Here is a 19,588-nt window from a genome sequence, read left to right as displayed (position 1 = left end):
GTACAGCCTGCCATCTTTCCATGTTGCACATGACACATTTGTCTAAAATTACCCAACAGAGTTTGACACTGCAGGATAATCCATAAGCAGCCCTTTCAGGTGACATCTGTCAACTACAGACTTCAAATGGTAGCATCTTCTAACATGAAATTATGGGGAATCTTCTCATCCTAAGTACAAGAGACTCATTCTTGGGCATTATTTGAACAGAAATAAAAATGTTTATATATTAAAATATAAAAAGATTACTATAAGGCATATTCACTCTACTCTCTGTTTCTATTTTCCTTGAATTGAGAGTTGCTGAAGAAATGTCGATGTATATTTGTTAAGAAACATGTATCATTAAACAAAATATTCCCCTATCCAGTTTTTCTTTCTGAATTTTAAGGAAAAGTCCATATATTTATAAAACGTGTCAGCAAACTGCAGTAACAATGCAGATCACTAAATGTAAGAAACATAAGTAGATCATCTGAAAAAAAAAATGCTCTAAAAGAAGAGGGCAGGATAAGAGTACATGGTGCTGATTAAGTACAAATCTACTTTTATCATCATACCTGTAACAGCTACAATCTAAAACCCAGTACTGTAGCAAAATTATGTAAACCCTATGCAGTAACTCTGGCTGATAGGTAAGTAGTAGACTATAAAGTTCAAAATAAAACATTTCCAGCATAAATACTTTTATTTCTTGGTTATAAGCGCAGGCATGAGATATGAATACAATATTCCAGTATTAATAGGCTAGTAATTACACTGCAGATCAGGTTCCCAGCAATAATGGGGGAGATTTATCAATTTTGTCGCACTGCAACAGAGTGCATAATTTGATCGGTGAGACAGATTTTTAGAGTGATTTACTTGAATCATAAATTCCCCTGCTGCTGCTCTATATTAGCCCTGCACCAGCAAAAAACCTTCCTCTGACCACTTATACAACCATGACCAAACATATTGGCACCCCTGCATTTCTGTCAGATAATGCACCACTTCGCCCAGAAAATTGTTGCAATTACAAATGTTTAGGCATTCTCATTTTTTCCCTTTTGTTTGTATTGGTATGACACAAAAAAGTGGAGAAGTAAAAAGCCAAATCTGAAACTTTCCACGGAAAACTCCAAAAATGGACTGGAAAAAATGATTGGCACCTTCTCAAAAGTGTAAGAAATAATTCCAAGTTTGTGACGCTCCTGTAATTTGTAATTAAACTTACCTATATCAATTAACAGTTGCTGACAATATAAAAATCACACAGGCAACCAGTTAAAATGGTGAAAAACTGACTCAAACTTTTTGTTTCTCTGTGTGCCACATGGAACATGGAGAAGAGAAAGAGCAGCAAAGAATTGTCTGAGGATTTGAGAACAAAAATTGGGGAAAAGCAAGGACAATACCAAAGTTACAAGTCCATTTCCAGAGATCTTAATGTTCCTGTGTCCACTGTGTGCAACATTGTCAAGAAGGTTACAGCCCATGGCATTTTAGCTAATTTTTCTGGATATGGATGAAAGAGTAAAATTGATCAAAGATTGCAACAAAGGATTGTTCGAATGGTGGATAAAGAACCTCGATCAACTTTCAGACAAATTCAAGCTGACCTTCAGGCACAGAGTACAACTGTGTCAGCTCACTCTATACGTCACCATCTGAATGAAAAGGGATGCTATGGTAGGATACCCAGGAGGACCCCAGTGCTGACGCAGATATAAAAAAGCCAGATTGGAGTTCGCCAAAACTTACCTGAGGAGGTCAAAATCCTTTTGGGAGAATGTGCTGTGGACAGATGCAATAAAATTTCAGCTTTTTGGTAAAGCAATTAAATTTACTGTTTTCAGAAAAAACAATGAGACCTTTAAAGAAAAGAATCCAGTCCCTATTTGACATGGTGGAGGTTCACTGATGTTTTGGGGTTGCTTTGCTGCTTCAGGCCCTGGATGTCTTGACCGTGCCGTGTGCATGGCATTATAAAATCTGAAGACTACCAAAGAATTCTGGGGTGCAATGTACGGCCCAGTGTCAGAAAGTTGGGACTCTGTCAGAGGTCATGGGTTCTACAGCAGGACAATGACCCAAAGCACATGTCAAAATGCATCCAGAAATGGTTTCAGACAATGCGCTAGAGAGTACTGAATTGGCCAGCAATGAGCCCAGATCTCAATCTCATAGAGCACCTGTGGAGAGATCTTAAAACAGCAGTTGGGAAATGGAACCCTTCCAATCCGAGAGACCTGGAGCACTTGGCAAAAGCAAGAATGGTCCAATATTCCAGTAGAGAGGTCTAAGAAACTCATTGATGGTTACAGGAAGCAATTGATTTTTCCCAGCCGCTCTCTACTTTTTGGAGTTGCTTCCTGGTTTCCAAGCCTAGGCAGAGGATGTCGTACATTCCATGAGCCTTCAGGAGAGGAGAAGCTTTCCCAGCTAGGCACACCCTCCTGCCTGCATGCCTGAGCTAAGGATAGATGGATCTTTCCTTCTAAGAGGATCTCTAGCCCAGGATTGTGAATATTGACCATCGATCATTGCTACTATACCAGTAGCATTCTGGTGAGTGCATAGTGGTGGTGGAGTGTTCACTGGATCCCTTGGAGCTGGATACGTTGCTGTTTTGTGTCTTGCAGTATCACTGGAACATATATGGACTCTATTTTGTCACTTTTTTTGTGATTTACACCAGCACTTATATCTTACACTGTATGGACTTTATTTATTCACTGATGCTTATGCTTTGTTTGCACTTATGTGTAAAGTCTTATGTGTTATGTGTAAAGTCTTAGGATGTTTTACTACATGATTTAGCGCTGCACTTTATACACGTTACTGTGAGATTTATTGTCATTGTCTCTTGTGCTAGCTGCTTTTTGCTATATACAGCACTCACCATTTATTATCTCGATATAAAACAAAACATGACAAGTAAACAAATTAAATGACCCCTGTTCAAAAGTCTGCATACCCTTAGTTCTTAATACTGTGTATTGCCCCCTTTACCATCAATGACAGCGTGCAGTCTTTTGCAATAGCTGTCTATGAGACCCCAAATTCTTGCAGGTGGTATAGCTGCTCATTTGTCTTGGCAAAATGCCTCCAGGTCAAGCAAAGTTTTTAGTCGTCTTGCATGAACCACATGATTGAGATCTCCCCAGAGCGGTCAGGGGAATGTGAGGGCCACTCCAGAACCTTCACCTTTTTCAGCTGTAACCATCGGAGGTTAAACTTAACCATGCACTTAGGATCAATGTCATGCTGTAAAGTCCAAGAGTGTCCCATGAGCAGCTTTCATGCAGAAGAATGCAAATTGTCTGCCAGCATTTTCTGATAACAAGCTGCATTCATCTTGCCATCAATTTGCACAAGATTCCCTGTGCCTTTATAGCTCCCCCCCCAAAAAAAAAATAAAAAAAAAATGCAGTGATCCACCACCATGCTTCACAGTGGGGATGATTTTTTGTTGCTATAGGCCTTGTTGGCCACTCTCCAAAGATGGCGCTTATGGTTTTGACCATAAAGATCTATTTTTTTCTCATAACTCCAGATTAAAGTAAGCTAGAAACTGTGAGGCACATCAGGGCATATTGTAACTGTGCTTTTTTGTGGCATTGGTGCAGTAAAGGCTGATTTCTAGCAACTCGACCATGCAGCTCATTTTAGTTCAAATATCATAGTATTGTATCTTTGAAACAACCACACCGTCTATTTCCAGAGCAGCTTGTATTTCTCCTGAGGTTATCTGTGGGTTTTTCTTTGTATCCCAAACAGTTGTGGCTGCAAACTTTCTTGGTCTACCTGACCTTGGCTTGGTATCAAGAAATCCCCAAATTTCACACTTCTTAATAAGTGATTGAACAGTACTGACTGACATATTCAAGGCTTTGGATATCTTTTTATATTAGTTTTCATCTTTATAAAGTTCCATTACCTTGTTACACAGGTCTTTTGACAGTTCTTTTCTGCTTCCCATGGCTCAGTATCTAGCCTGCTCAGTGCATCCAAGTGAGAGCTAAGAAACTCATTGACTAATTATGCACATACAATGATTGCAATTTAAAATGCCACAGATGTGGGAAATTGACCTTTAACTGTAATTTTAACCTGTGTGTCTGTACCAAGGCCAAACATTCCAGGATATGTAAACTTTTGATCAGGGCCATTTGGGTGTTTTATTGTTATCATTAGGATTTAAAAAGGAGCCAAACAACTATGTAATAATAAATGGTTTCATTGATCACTAGCCTTGAAAAAAAAAAGACTTTTTTGGCATGATCAGTCATATTTTCAATGAAATGCCAAAATTTCACGATTTCTGCGAGGGTATGCAAACTTTTGAGCACAACTGTACAGTGTGCATAAATATATATATTCTCTAACATTATGTAATCAACAATGATTAGTTATAAACTGCTTCAGGTTATATCAGTTCATCACATATATAACTGGCTTTATGCAGGTAACAATGTACAAAAGAATATTATGGAAGTGTAGCAGCTGAGCTTTAAACAGCTACATGTGAGGTGGAAAAGGGTTGTTACATCTCTATCTGATAATGCTCCTGGATATGCCCAGTAACGGAGGTTAATGCTATTAACAATTTCCTCTAAGAAGACTGTTTATTCTATTCTCTTTATGTACACACGCATGTCACAGAGACATATGAACGTGCTGTCATTAAAAGTAGCGATTGGGCTTTGAGTGTCGCTCTCCATTATGTGCATTTCTTGGAAGACACAAACCAAATAAATAATTGGAGAGGTACGGCCCAGAAATGACAATTGTTATTCATGCGTCTCTTTGTAGCGGGCTGAGATTGAAAGATGTACACTTCAAGTGAAAGCATATCTCTGGGGCGAGATCCTTCAGTTCAAACGTGGTAAACAACTGTTGTTTCTCTGATGCTCACTTTAGTACTGCTGGAGGCAAACTTTCTAAATATTAATAAAAACCTACTGCTAGCAGTATGTACAGATGAAGAGGAGGCATCAGGAAGGAAAGCCTTTGGTGACACTTCTGGACACATCTGAGAAATGTTGGAATCAAAGGATTTATATGCTGGGTGTGAGAAGGAGGTATCACATACACACTCTTTTTCTGTAGTGAGAACTCACTCTATGAAAAGTAACTGGGTTAATTTCTATGCCGATCAGCTTCTAAACTTCATTCTTTCTAGGTGGAAATATGTTTATTAAACTATGCTGTCAAGAGCATTAAATATATAGACAAAAACTGTTAAAACGTACAGATTTTTTAACTTGTATGTGGGAGAATGAATCTGGAAGACATTAGCAACCTACAATTAAAGAGACTGAACAAAAATCAGTTTGCAGGTTAGACTTCTAGATCAGATGACCAAGAAACCAGAAGCAAACATATACAGAACACAGCTAGTGGGATGTCTCATCAATTTCAAAGATGAATCCCTGCCCTGTCTAGACAAATACTGCCTGGGATCTAATCTATATTGTACATTAAGGGTACCAACATTTTTAGGAAACTCACGCCTAAACTAACTTGCACAGCACCTATAGCATTGGATGCTAGAGTGAAGCTGGCCACAGATGGATAGAATTTTGAACAAAAATTCTTAGGAAAAGTCTAAGGAAAATTCGTATGAAAATTCTCAGAACATTCAAAAGACTGTTTCTAATATATGATTTTGAAATAAAATGAATAGACTTTACCTTTGATTTCTAAAGGACTACAGTACCATGCTGCCTGCAAGCAGTGATTCCTGTACTGACTCTGCCCCCTGAAACTCCTCCCCTTAGCACCTGTGTAGTTCAGAATGCAGGCTCTGTGCATTCTGTGACACAGCAGTGCCTGCTCACAAGGCATAGTCACAGACTTCAAAGAAGTTGTGTGGGGACCTTCACAAAGTACAGTTGCAAGAAGAAGTATGTGAACCCCTTGGGATTACGTGGAGTTTTGCATGAATTGGGCATAAAACGTGCTCTCAACGTCACAACAATAGAAGAACACAGTCTGCTGAACATAATACTACACAAACATTAGATGTTGCCATGGTTTAATTGCACATACCATGTAAACATTCACAGTGCAGGGAGGAAAAAGTATGTGAGGCCCTAGCTTAATGACTTCTCCCAGAGCTAATTGGAGCCAGGAGTGAGCCAACCTTGACTCCAATCAGTGTGATGATATTGGATGTGTTGCTGACAGCTGTCCTGCCCTCAAAAAACACACACCTGTTTTGGGTTTACTGGTTTCAAGAAGCACTGTCTGATGTGAACCATGCCTCGCAGAAAAGAGCTCTCAGAAGACCTACGATCAAGAATTGTTGACTTGCATGAAGCTGGAAACGGTTACAAAAGTATCTCCAAAAGCCTTGATGTTCATGTGTCCACAGTAAGACAGACTGTCTACAAATGGAGAAAGTTTAGCACTGTTGCTACTCTCCCTAGGCATGGTCGTCCTGTAAAAATGACTGCAAGAGCACAGCGCAGAATGCTGCATGAGGTAAAGAAGAATCCCAGAGTGTCAGCTAAAGACCTACAGAAATCTCTGGCACATGCTAACATTTTTGTTGACACATCTACAATAAGGAAAACATTAAACAAGAATGGAGTACATGGGAGGACACCACGGAGGAAGCCATTGCTGTCCAAAAAAGAATATTGCAGCACGTTTGAAGTTTGCAAAAGAGCACCTGGATGTTCCACAGCACTACTGGCAAAATATACTGTGGACAGATGAAACCAAGATTGAGTTGTTTGGGAAGAACACACAACACTATGTGTGGAGAAAAAAAGGCACAGCACACCAACATCAAAACCTCATCCCCACTGTAAAACATGGCGGAGGGAGCATCATGGTTTGGGGCTGCTTTGCTGCCTCAGGGCCTGGACGGATTGTTGTCATTGATGGGAAAATGAATTCCAGAGTTTATCAAGACATTTTGCAGGAAAACGTAACAACATCTGTCCGCCAACTGAAGCTCCGCAGAGGATGGGTGATGCAACAGTACAATGACCCAAAGCATACAAGTAATTCAACAAAACAATGGCTGCATCAGCACAGAATACGCCTTCTGGAGTGGCCCAGTCAGAGTCCTGACCACAACCTGATTGAAATGCTGTGGCATGACCTTAAGAGAGCGATTCACACCAGACATCCCAAGAATATTGCTACACTGAAACAGTTTTGTGAAGAGGAGTGGTCCAAAATTACTCCAGATCGTTGTGCAGGTCTGATCTGCAACTACAGGAAACATTTGGTTGAGGTTATTGCTGCCAAAGGAGGGTCAACCAGTTATTAAGTCCAAAGGTTCACATACTTTTTCCTCCCTGCACTGTGAATGTTTACATGTTATGTGTAATTAAACCATGGCAACATCTAATGTTTGTGTAGTATTATGTTCAGCAGACTGTGTTCTTCTATTGTTGTGACTTAGATGACGTTCAGAGCACATTTTATGCCCAATTCATGCAAAACGCCACGTAATCCCAAGGGTTTCACATACATTTTCTTGCAACTGTAGATTTAAAAACTTTAAGATCATTCAGTAGGCTATAAATAATTGAAAAACTATGTGGAAATGAATATATTATTTTTAAAAAGGTGGATACTTTGGCATAATAGGTATAGATTTTGAGATTAGAGTGGGATTACAGACATCAGCGAGCAGGATTTTCTGAATCTTTTTGCTTGTAAAGACATTAATGAGTGAAAAACAATTGTTCCCTTTTAATTCTCTTTAAATTTCCCCCCAAATTACAATTACTGTAAAAGACCAGTTATTACAGATATTTTTACGCAAGTTTTAGCGCTTTTCTTGCACCCTTCTGTACATCTATTTAGGAAATAGTCTAATCATTTGGTAAGATTTTTAACATAATTCAATATGTATTCAGGTATCAAGCATGCAAAGTGTGATTGTCTGAAGACTGTATTGGTACATCTATGCTTGCTCCAATGTTTACATGAGCTGTATGGGTGGTCAGGATCTGTTTAACTTATTAACCTCCCTGGCAGTCTAACAAATCAATATTTTTATTCCATTGTTTTGCATGGAAATTTGTTGTTTTATATTGTAGGCCTGTAATTCTTAGGAATAACTCACTTAAATCTGTCCAAACAAGCTTCTAGTAAACATCCCGGGTATGATAAAGTTTGAAACATAAAATCATAAATTATAATAAATAATTATAAAAAAATAATAATATAATAATAGTACATTTAATTCAATAATGTAATTATTGAATTAAAAGCACTGAAATTTGAAATAAAGCACCAAGTTCGCACATCACTGAGCCCAGTAACAGAATCATTTTCAGTGTCTGATGACGAATTTCCTCACAAATCACTATTGCTCAACTATGTAAGTGATTCTAATTCACTATCGCTGTTTTCTAGTTGGTCTAAAACCACTTTTGACCTAAAAGGGACACTTTTTAGATGCCATGGATGTTCTCAAGTTTCCAGGCAGAAAGAACGGTAAAACAGCAGGTAGGGCACTGGACAAAACAGTAGGGACAAAATGTAGGCAAAATGGTTTGATACAGTAATGTAATTCTAAAAGATTATAATGTATTGTGTGTGTCATATTTTTTCTTTTTTGAATCTCCCGCCGATTCCGCCCCCCTGCGCACCGACCCTCACAGGGAAGGGAACCCGGAAGATGGATGCCGGCATCGGCCGTAGGACACAGCGGGAGGACATCAGGGGATCGCAGGACAAGGTAAGGATCGGGGGATCGCAGGACAAGCACTACAGTGTAATCCTGAGTGTGGCTCGGGGTTACCGCTGCTGGTACTGTAAATTAACCCTGAGCCACACTCAGGATTACCACTAGGAAGGTTACTATCTGTAATAGCGTGCAACCAACAAAGCTGGCCAAATGCATACTAGATTTGGCTGCCTACTGACAAAAATAAATCCAGGTACTGTGTGGGCGAGTAGCTAAAGATGCAGGCAGCTATTCCAGGTGTGGGCAGTTTGGCTGAGCCAAATTCCCCAGTGGGCACTCCCTCCATTCACCCATTATTTTTTTTTCATGATAAATATCAAACACTGTCAGTTGTGCATTGGGTCTTTTAAGGTTCAAAGAAGACAATCTTCACTGCACAATATCAATAAAATTAGATTTTTTTTATTGTATAAAGAGTAAAATCTAATGAGTTCTAAGAGCAATTATATCCAAGACAACTATTTTTACAATGATATATTCATAGAGGCATTACACATAGAAAACCTTTCCTAAATCAATATTATACTTTTTTTCTTAACATATGACTAACATCTCCAAAAAATGTATTCACGTGAATTTGATGAAAATGGAAAACAGTCTTCTTTCACTGCAGATGCAATCTGCAGTCTAGCTTCCTCAGAATAGGAAGTAGTTAATATTGTGACAATGCCCCTCCAAATATTAAAAACCAGGAGCTGGAGACCAGCCCCTCAAGCAGAGAGAGGTAAGACCAACTGGGATATCACATAGCTGTTATCAATGCGCATGCTAAGGGGAATTTCATAATCGGTGCTGATCAACTTTACAATGCTTTTATAGATGTTTGAGCTTGTATGGCTCCTCGCCAATAAGTCAATAATATTCGTGTAATTTTGCATGCTTCAAAATAGGAAGGAATTAGCTATTTTGCTGCTTTACTGACATTAAACAGGTAGAGGATGTCACAAGCTTACAATATGGCAGGTGTCTTAGGCTAATTTCATGGTATACAGTGGTTTATGACCGACATTCAACTCCCATGAACTCAAAGCACAATGCTTACAGGTAACTAAAGGAAAGATCCCCAGGCTCTACAAAGAGGGACACAGATGACCCACTTATATTTTACTTGAAGTCCTAAGGCATATCTTATACTTTGAGCTACTTTCTGCATGTTGAGGGGACCTGGTGCCGTAAGCCATCTATCAGCTCGAAGTATGTTAATGTAATTTCATGATCAATTGCACCAATACTACCACTTATTTATAAAGCTGTTCTGGAAATTTCTCTACTTTGTTATCCTGTTTTCTACAATATGCTATTTTGATGTAAAAATGCTATATATATGTTGAAAAGATAACTAAAGTGGCCTTTAAGACAAAAGTTTTTGTTATTGGGTCTGGATGTTGCTGGAGATGTCAGAATCTGTCAGATTTTTAGGGGCAAATAAGAGACCAAAAATGCTTTTTTTCTGCTTTTACTGCTGTGTCTCCATTAAGCAGACACCAGGGTTAGATATCGCTATAGCAAGAAGTGAGGGAAAAATCACCTAAGTGGGCACCCACGCAGATTGTTGTCTTTCCATATTCTATCCAACCCCCCCAAAAAAAAGTTCAGGATAGAGCTATTCTTTAAGTATCTTTGCTCTGCATACAATGCACCCTGTAAACTGTGTGTGGGTATTCATGTATTTGTCTGTCTGACAAGACACACATATTTGCCATAATTTATAATACATGCAAAACATCAGCGTGCAAGAGCAGAGCAGGATGGGTTATCTTTAGAGGAGCACAAGTGACAGTATGACAGTAGAGTGTTTTCTCGAGGCATTCTCAATCATCCTGAATGAACTCCGAATGGTTTCCTGCTGTGTATTCCAGCTGGATTACAAGAAGCTATAGCTCAATGTCATTTTCAATGTGGTGCCTCATAATTAAAGGTCAAACAGTCACTTCATCCGCAATCAATCAATAGACGAAAAGTACTAATACCACATGCTAATCAATCAATGGCAACAGTACTAATAAAATAAATGAATCACATTTGTGTGTTTTAGATGAAACTATCTGTGGATCAGATAAATTAAGGACAGTGAACTGTAATGTTGGGTCAGTATACACAAAAAATAACAAGCACAAAAGTTCTTTCTCCTCTCCTAATAAGTTATATAATTTCATATAAACAACACATATAAAAAATATGATTTTTGTTGACAGATCTGTTATGTTTGTGTAAAATTATATTAGCCAAAGATTTTAATACTTTTATTATATACAGTATGTCTCAATAAAAATAATTGTGCTTTGTACTATTCGGGTGGAAATATCCGATGATTTATGCAGAAAGTTGAACAGTGATTTCTAAAGATGATTGGGGGTTAAGTTGGAGACAGGGTATTTTATGGTAGTTTTGTACTTTGGTTTTTACCTTCATATTATCTCACAAAAAGGGATCTTGAGGAATTAATTAGTTTTTTGTTAAAGTGATATTAAAGGCATTTAAAAAAAGAAAACAAACAAACATGTCATACTTACCTGCTCTGTGCAGTGGTTTTGCACAGAGCAGCCCCAACCCCCCTCTTCTGCATGTCCATTCACACACAGAGCTGCAGCTTGGCCCTGCCTCCCCCCTCCTCATTGGCTCACTGGCTGTGATTGACAGCAGATGTCTCAGCCAATGAGGAGGGAAAGTCCATGGAGAGTTGAGGCTTTCTTGCACATCACTGGGGCTCAGGTAAGTATTGAGGGGGCTGCTGCATACAGGCTTTTTCATAGAATGCATGAAGATAAAAACTTTGAGCCTTTAGTTCAACTAAAGTCCCCACAGTGTTAAATGCACACTGATCAGTCTAGGGGGAAGCTAATTATATTATTGGTATGTTTTCAGGTTGAGAGGAAACATAGAACACAGAAGCAGAAAATTACGGGAACATAAAGACACTTTGCTGGCAGTTACTCCATGTATGAGCTTTCCAAAGTGTCCCAAATCATGGCCATATTTATTAGAACCAGTTATACCTGCAGTCGAATCAATGGGCAGGCTCATTTAGGAGGGTCGTTCACACTCTAGTGATCCTCTGTAGTATTTTAACATGCCTTATGTTGTCTATTAATATGTTCTGCATTAGGTCAGCCCGTTCAATAATAATGGACTATCAAGACATCTCAAGAAATCAAAACGACACAAATCACCCAACTCTCGCCAACTTTTTTTTAAAATCACAAAACAACATACCACAATGCACATAGAAGAGGTGTGTTGCTTTGCATGGTGGAAACATGCAACAACAAGTTGCCGCAACACACAAGTGTGAATAATCACTTTATGCATTTTGCCGGTGTTTAACTATGTAGGCAAGTCTGGCTGTTACTGTCAGAAGGACTCCAAAAGTATATTTTTATAGAAAGGTTCATCATTTTTTTGGTTCAAAATTAGTTTATAGATGACAGTTTAGATTTAATGGTACTTAGCATAGTTACTCCATAATACTGTCAGCCACAGACATTTCTATTTATAACGAAGACAATAAAAACAAACAAAAAAACGCAGTGTATAGCTAAGTCTGTGCGCATTTGTTGTAGACGTCCCTGTGCACAGCGCTGACATCTATCATACACTTCAGTGATTCCTAATTTGATGTAGGCTTTTTACTGTTTAGCAGGAGAGAGATGTGTACACAAGGGCCTTAAATAAATAAAAGCTTGTGTCTGAGGTGGACCAACTGAATAAAAAGCAATTAAAAAGCTTCAGATCCTCTCAGCTTTTTTATTCAGCAAGCTTGTTATTCAAAGAGCCCTCAAACTCAATTTTTAGGAGGAGATCATTAATATATGAACACAAGACATTGCCACTGCCAATATTTTCAGGCACCATAGTCCGTTTCACATGCAACACAAAGGCCAAAAATGTAAACAAATGTCTGGCAGTCAAGACATCATCAGGATTGTGCCAGCCATTAGTACAGCAGATCCTGTCAAGGAGCAAATTTAATGTTGACAGGTGACATCTACTTATTAGGCAGGTTAAGAGGCATCGTCAATTTGTATTAAAAATATACTACTGGTCAGCAAGCAAGTTCTGAAAGTGTTGAAGTTTTTGTAGGGTTAACACACACACTCCCAAGTTCTATAAATGTTCCTACAGCAACCTTGAGACTTTCCAAGTAATGGCAATTTGGCAAAAGAGAAGTTCTCTTGTGGTGCAAACACCCAGGTAATCGCTGGCTAGATGGACAACCACCGCTGAACTGTCACTGATGTGCACAGGGCTTGGGGGGCGCAGCTAACTGCTCAAAAGTGGCAGAGATGGCTGCATATTTCTGCCGTTGTCATTTGCACCGGAGCTATTCGCCCATGCAAATGCAGCCTTATATTTACCTAAAGTACATTAATTATACTATGCCACTGTCCAATTGGCCTGTCCATTTAATTGTAGTGAACAAGTCATTCAAAATACTCTACAGCCTGTGTTATCTTTGCAATGTGGAGATAGACTGATTGTTAAAGTGGAACAGAACCCAAAAAATGAAGATTTGCCATCTTATATGGAGCATCTAGAAATGGTAATTGTGCCTGAAAGATTTTTCTTTCGTCTTGAATTCCTCCTTAAAAACAGCAGTATACTTCCTGTGCATAGGCACTTCTATGCCTTGAGCCTCATAGCTGTATATCAGTGTGAGAATGTAAGATACTTTTTTTTACCTCTACTGCTGCTTCTTGATTATTCCCCAAGCAGAATATGGGTACAGTGTGGAAAACATAAGCAAATCATACAAAATGAAGCATTGTTTTATACACAATTTAAATTGTCTTTGACATATAGATGTACTTACCTAAGGTAAGTGATTTATGGGTTGAACAAAATACTATTGCCACTGTGTCTGCTGGAGTAAAACCACTTTTTTTACTGAAAAAGAAAAAATAGATTTTCCTTATGGCTTTTAATTTGAACCAATTTTGACACACACACATACATATATAGCATGGAAAAAACACAGAATTAAAGGGCAAATATTACATTGATGTATGTAAATCTTCTAACAAATAAGTCATCTGAAAAAAACAAATATGATTGGAAGAGTAAAGCCGTCTATAGACGGTTCGAATCTTGGTCGGTTCTGCAGGAACAGACCAAGATTTGATACATCTATTGGCAATCTGGTTGTACTGAGATCGATTCACTTATTAACTACAATACAACCAGCCTGTCAGATTTGTTCATGTAATCACTGCGGGTGGCTATCATTATGTTCTGCCAGCAGGGAAGGTTCCACGTCAGCAAAACATAATAGCGCTGGGACAGGGATTCCTCCATCAACACTGACTGTGATAATGGGGAAATCGAGCTATTTTCTTTCCTTCCAACTGTATGGAAGGACAGGAAATGACAATCTAAAATTTGCCAAATTTGAGCTTCTGCCTAGATCAAGATGATTTTATAACTTGCAAAAGTGATGATGTACATTGTACATCTATCATCACGCACCTAAGCCCACTAGGACCTAAAACGTCACTTTTATTATCAGATTGTGTTAAAAAAGATTTATGTGACTAGACTGTGCCATCAAGCAGGGAGTTTTGGGAATGATTAAATGGTAAGATGTCTCAATATACTGGTTCATTCACTGGGTATCCACTATTGCCCTCCTCTATCAACTAGGAATATGACATAATAGTGCAACCAAACCCTATATAACTGTCCTCCTGAGCCTTGAGCTACACAACACTACAAAAACTACAGCACAAGAGTATGAAGTCCGCATGTCTAAAGGAACCATATGGTATAAGGCATAATGTTAAGCATAACACCCAATCATGCAGGAAATATCCATGGAGCTTAATATAAAAATAGCTTCAATACCAGGCAATGATCAGATATAAAGACCAGTAAAATATACATAACCCCATTCAGAGTGAATTCCATATCCAGAAAACTGGCCGGTTTATTTAACACATAATCCATTTGAAGGAAAAAGGAGCAAAATACATGTGTCCCAGAGGATATGGGTAAAGAAGACAACACCAGTGTCCCATGTGGAAATATTCTCAAGTGGGCTGGATGGTAATATTATTTCTTATACCATGTACTTCCTTAGGCATATGGATTGCATACTTTTCTCAAGTAGTTTCAGAGAGACACCATTCCCGCCAAACATTGCTGTATATAGCTTGGCTAATGCCTATGACTGTACAGTTCTTATCTGCTGATGAGGTCTTTTTTATGCTGGCCCATAAAGGTTTTGTAGCCCATCGTGTATTTACAGCATGGAATAATACATCATTGGGATGCCTAGTACTGTTTGCCCTCTTCTGGGTGTTGTTTACTGCAAATCTTCTTAATATGAGCATACCTTGCTATATATGCTGAAAATTACTATGCACAATGCGAGAGCGGTCAACTTCTTTGGGAGCTGTCTTGCATGGACAAAATGCCAAGTATACCAATTATACTATTCTAGTGGACATTTGTTTGATCAAATATTGATGTTTAATCCACTTTCACCCTGGGAACCTGCAATGTATAACTGAGCTTAAGGGGTTCTCTGTATCCTTTAGGTTCTAATGCTTCTTTATAGGTTGATCATGTTGGTTAATTTGCCTGCTGGATTACAATAATATTTTCATTTGTATAGTGATGTTTCTTGTGGTTCATACTTGGGAAGGAACCAATGAGTAGTCATTCTTCATGATAATTGGTTGTCTTCATGTTGCTCAGCATATTTTGGTGTCAGTGTTTTTGAGACACTATAAGGTTGATTTACTAAAACTGGAGAGTGCAAAATCTGGTAAGGCTCTGCATAGAAACCAATAAGCTTCCAGGTTTTATTGTCAAAGTTTAATTGAACAAGCTGAATTGGTTACCATGCATGGCTGCACCAGATTTTGCACTCTCTAGTTTTAGTAAATCAACCCATATTCTGCATACACATTTAGATATCATTTTATATATTTTGAGAATTTTTTTAATTACAATTATTATTGAGCTCATAATTGTATGCATTGCTTACTTCCAGGAGATGTAATGAATGACAACTATTTTAATTGTTATTAACCCGTGGGTTAGAGATAGGGGTGCAGTCATTTCAATAAAAGGTATTTTCAATACATTTCCTGAGTTTTAGTTTTGGATGTATTCACTTTTTTTTCTGATAGATACCTGAAGTTCTCCATATTTTGCTGTACTTATAATTAATGTTTTTGGAGTCCAGGTATTGTTTTTTCTCTTTCCCTATTCTTCCCCATCTCCTTTTTCCACATGTACGGTGTTGGCGATTCTCTTTTTATTTACAGTTATGATTGGTTTTCCTGTACAGCTATATATCTCCCATAGCCTATTAATTTTGACTGGGCTGCCAATGCACCTAAAACTGACCATTCACTTTTTTTTTTTAACGTACTGAACCACATTGCAATGATTTTTTTTTAAAGTGTGCTTTGCAGTGTGAAACAGTCTACATTGCACCATGGTGCGTTTGCAAGGCAAGTGTGGGAATTATTTAATTTAAAGCGGAGCTCCACCCAAAAGGGGAAATTCCGCTTTAAGGACTGCTCTCCCGCTCCCCATTAAGGACTGGCACCTTTGGATGGGGGGGGGGAGCGGGTTCCCTGAATTTGAAAGGTACCCGCTCCCATTTCCAGGTCGACCGCCTAGGCGATCGGAAATGGAAGGTGTCCTCCCTCCCTTCCTGTAGTCTTTTGGGACACGTGACAGGTCCTAGAAGACTACAGGACCATTCACGAAGCACAGCGCTACTCACACATGTGCAGTGGGTACCCGGCTGTGAAGCCACAAGCTATCACAACCGGGTGCCCACACTGAAGATGCCGGCCTCATGGAATACAGGACAGCCGGTGAAACGGGCTGCGGGGGACACACCACGGAACCGAGGGACAGGTAAGTGGCCGTTTTGTAAAAGTCAGCAACTACAGGTTTTGCAGCTGCTGACTTTTATTTTTTTACAGGTGAGTGGAACTCCACTTTCATTTAACATTAATTTAAAGAGAAGTGCAATGTGCGTTACCATGGATTGTAGTAACGCATGGTAAAATGCACAATTTACAACAAGTTACAGCAATGCACAGATGTGAAGCCAGCCCAAAACAGAAAGTTTTAACTATAAGAAAAAACACAAACGAACCAAAAAAACCCCAAAAAACTATTCTTATGTTATACACAAAATAACAAAAATTAAAAATAACATATAGTAATAATAGTAGTTACTTCCTGTGAAACAACTGAAATAGGTGTCACATTACTTATAATAAATTATAACAGCATGGGGACTTACCTAGTAGCAAACAGGAATGTTAAAAGCATGAATGCTAGTTGAATAAAAAATACTGCAATATAAAATAAAAGTATTATTTTAACTGTGGCACAAAAGTTAGTGTATAAATCAGTAGAACAAATCTAATATATTTAGATCTAATAGTGCCAGATTTGCCTTTCTACTTGCATGTAATAAAGTGAGTGGCAACAACAACCAAAAGACTGGCCCACAATAGTTAGGCAAAATAAGGGAATACTCAAACTACAAGTCAGTTTTGAGAGGTAGGCTGTTGAGCATGTGAAATGCAATAAACACATAAAAAAAAAATACTTTTTTGTCTGGCTTTACTAAACTGCATAGGCCTTATGGGTAGCATCTTCAGATCTCTACTGAGATCTATGGTCTCTCTGCTTTGCAGTGTTCCTGCCTGTGAATCTGTCATGGCTTTTAGTAAAATCTTTTCTAATAAAAGTGAATACTTTTTTAATCTAGCACTGGAGCTATTGGCATGTATGTTGAGAAAGTCAACTTACTTTACAGGCATACAGTAACTCAGGTTCATACAGGACCCAACTTTGAAATTGTGCAACGTCACTTGTCAGTGCGACTTCAGGTGCGAATTGAAAGACATCTATGAGACTTCATACACAGATATCTATGCAAGTCGCACCTGAATTCGCAAAAAGTGGTGCAGGAACTATTTTCAAAATCAGTGCGACTGACGGACAATAGGGTGCAACTTGTCATGCGATTTAAAACTGTCAAGTTGCACCAGTGTGCACCCAGGCAATGAGTTAAGTGACTAGGAAGTCATGTATAATCTGCAAATAGTAATAGCTCAATTATTAAACTGCTGAATTTCAGGAAAACAGCTATATATACAGCTGAAACACATATATGGGAGCATATATGTATTTCTATCCAACCATTCATGAACTTTACAAAACCTTGCCAGACAGAAAAGTGATACAGATGATCTTATTTATCTTTAATGCAGTTAAATAACGTAACACAGTCACCTCCCAATACCATTTTAAAAAGGTGACCATGACTGTACAGCATATAGAATGACATCAGATCTTCAGTGGACACTTGCTAGGTGTGTTCTTATTATAGAGAGAAACGCTTTCAAAAGGAAAATTTAAATCCTCTTGTAAAATGTAAATTTGGGAATAGCTAAGGTTTTACTTGGCTTGATTCCTTTCCTCTGAATCTAAACATTCATCAACCTTAACCTTAAATATGCTTTATAAGAAAGTGACTATTCTTTCCCAGCAGATTAGAGTATATCCAAAGCTAAAACTTTTTTGTTAAATAAAACCCTGTCATTTTTGCCATACGTGTCCCACTTCCTTCTCTTATCTTGTAGACACAAATGAAGCTAGAGAAAATCTCTACAAAGTGAAGGAAAAGCCTTCCTAGACAATTGCTCCTATTGGAATATTTCCCATCTATTGTTTTTCTGGTGACAACTCAAAATGTTAGATTTTCCCCCCCACTTTCAGTGCTGTCCTAGTCCCCAGAACAAAGAGAAACTGAATCTTTCTAGTGGGAACACAGACACCAATAAAAACTCGTCAGGGGTTCTGACACCTCACTACTCTATCCAGGACAAAAAAAAGTTGTGGCTTTAAATACACTTTGAATTAATTTAATAAGAAATGTACACAATTATTTTTAATTTGCTGACAAGCTTTCAAACTATAGGTATACAGTTTTCTCCTTTTTCTGTGATTGGGATTTCTTGATAATGCTAGATTGGGTTCAGAAGAGGATGGTATAACTGAGCAATATTCTAAACACTACAAATATTAAAAATAATGTCAAGCTTATTTAGAAAGTTATGTATGCTAGGCATATCCTGCTTCTTCATTTCCTGCGTATGTGAATGCATAGTCCAGCAGGTATTACGACAGATATGCACTAAGCACCTGCTGTGAGGCTGCCATACGCAACATCAAAGAAAAAAATGGAGCCACAGGCGTCTCTTCAGCCAATGGTCAGGAGCACCGATCTATCATACAAAAGTAAGCATCATTTATCTTTTTGCTTTCACCGAACATTCATGCAACAACTGGAAATAAAACAGCATAAACAAATAAGGTTTCTATACGTACTGATAAATACAATAACAACCAAACTGAAAGTGTCCAGGTCAATATTTGGGTTAGAGAATGTATCACAGAAGGTGGTGTAGATAATCATAAGCAGGACACAACTGCTAATCGCACCAAATGGAGGTTTCTTCCTCTCCAGCCAGTCCTTGATGTACCTCCGCACAATCTGTAACAGAGAAGCCAACAGGTTGCCTTTTTCAGTGCTCACAGTAAGAGCAAACATGGGCGACACAAAGTGAACTTGACAGCAGAAAGACATAAAGAGAAGTGAATAATTCCAATGACTGCCACAGTGGATTTCAAAAGCTTCCCAGCCGCCACAGTCTTATTCTGGGGAATTTAACAATTTTAGTGCAACTTCCACTGGGCACCTATAATGAGAGTATATTTTCAACTGAATCAAATCTATCCTTAATTATGTCAAATGTTCTTTGCTGGCTGTCACCGAGACAAGCCCATTAAGACTCCCTGATGTTTATCTCCTCTGCTGATACTAATGGATGTGTGTAATTATCACAATCC

General features: G+C 38.4%; 1 protein-coding gene across 1 annotated transcript in view; it reads right to left on the bottom strand.

Moving 5' to 3' along the window:
- Positions 1-19,588, bottom strand: part of SLC10A7 (solute carrier family 10 member 7) — a 276,262-nt gene that overhangs the window by 9,949 nt on the left and 246,725 nt on the right. The window contains exons 8-10 of the mRNA XM_089670484.1: positions 19,067-19,232; positions 16,968-17,019; positions 13,512-13,585 (exon numbers count right to left, since the gene is read on the bottom strand). Coding sequence (XP_089526610.1) covers positions 13,512-13,585; positions 16,968-17,019; positions 19,067-19,232 — 292 coding nt within the window. The remainder of the gene's footprint in view (positions 1-13,511; positions 13,586-16,967; positions 17,020-19,066; positions 19,233-19,588) is intronic.

This window comes from Staurois parvus, unplaced genomic scaffold (genome assembly GCF_062004578.1).
Source record: "Staurois parvus isolate SC_StPar_1 unplaced genomic scaffold, SC_StPar_1.0 ptg000090l, whole genome shotgun sequence".
NCBI classification, from domain to species: Eukaryota; Metazoa; Chordata; class Amphibia; order Anura; family Ranidae; genus Staurois; species Staurois parvus.
The sequence above is the reverse complement of the archived record's forward strand: the minus strand, read 5'-3'. Positions and strand labels throughout refer to the sequence as shown.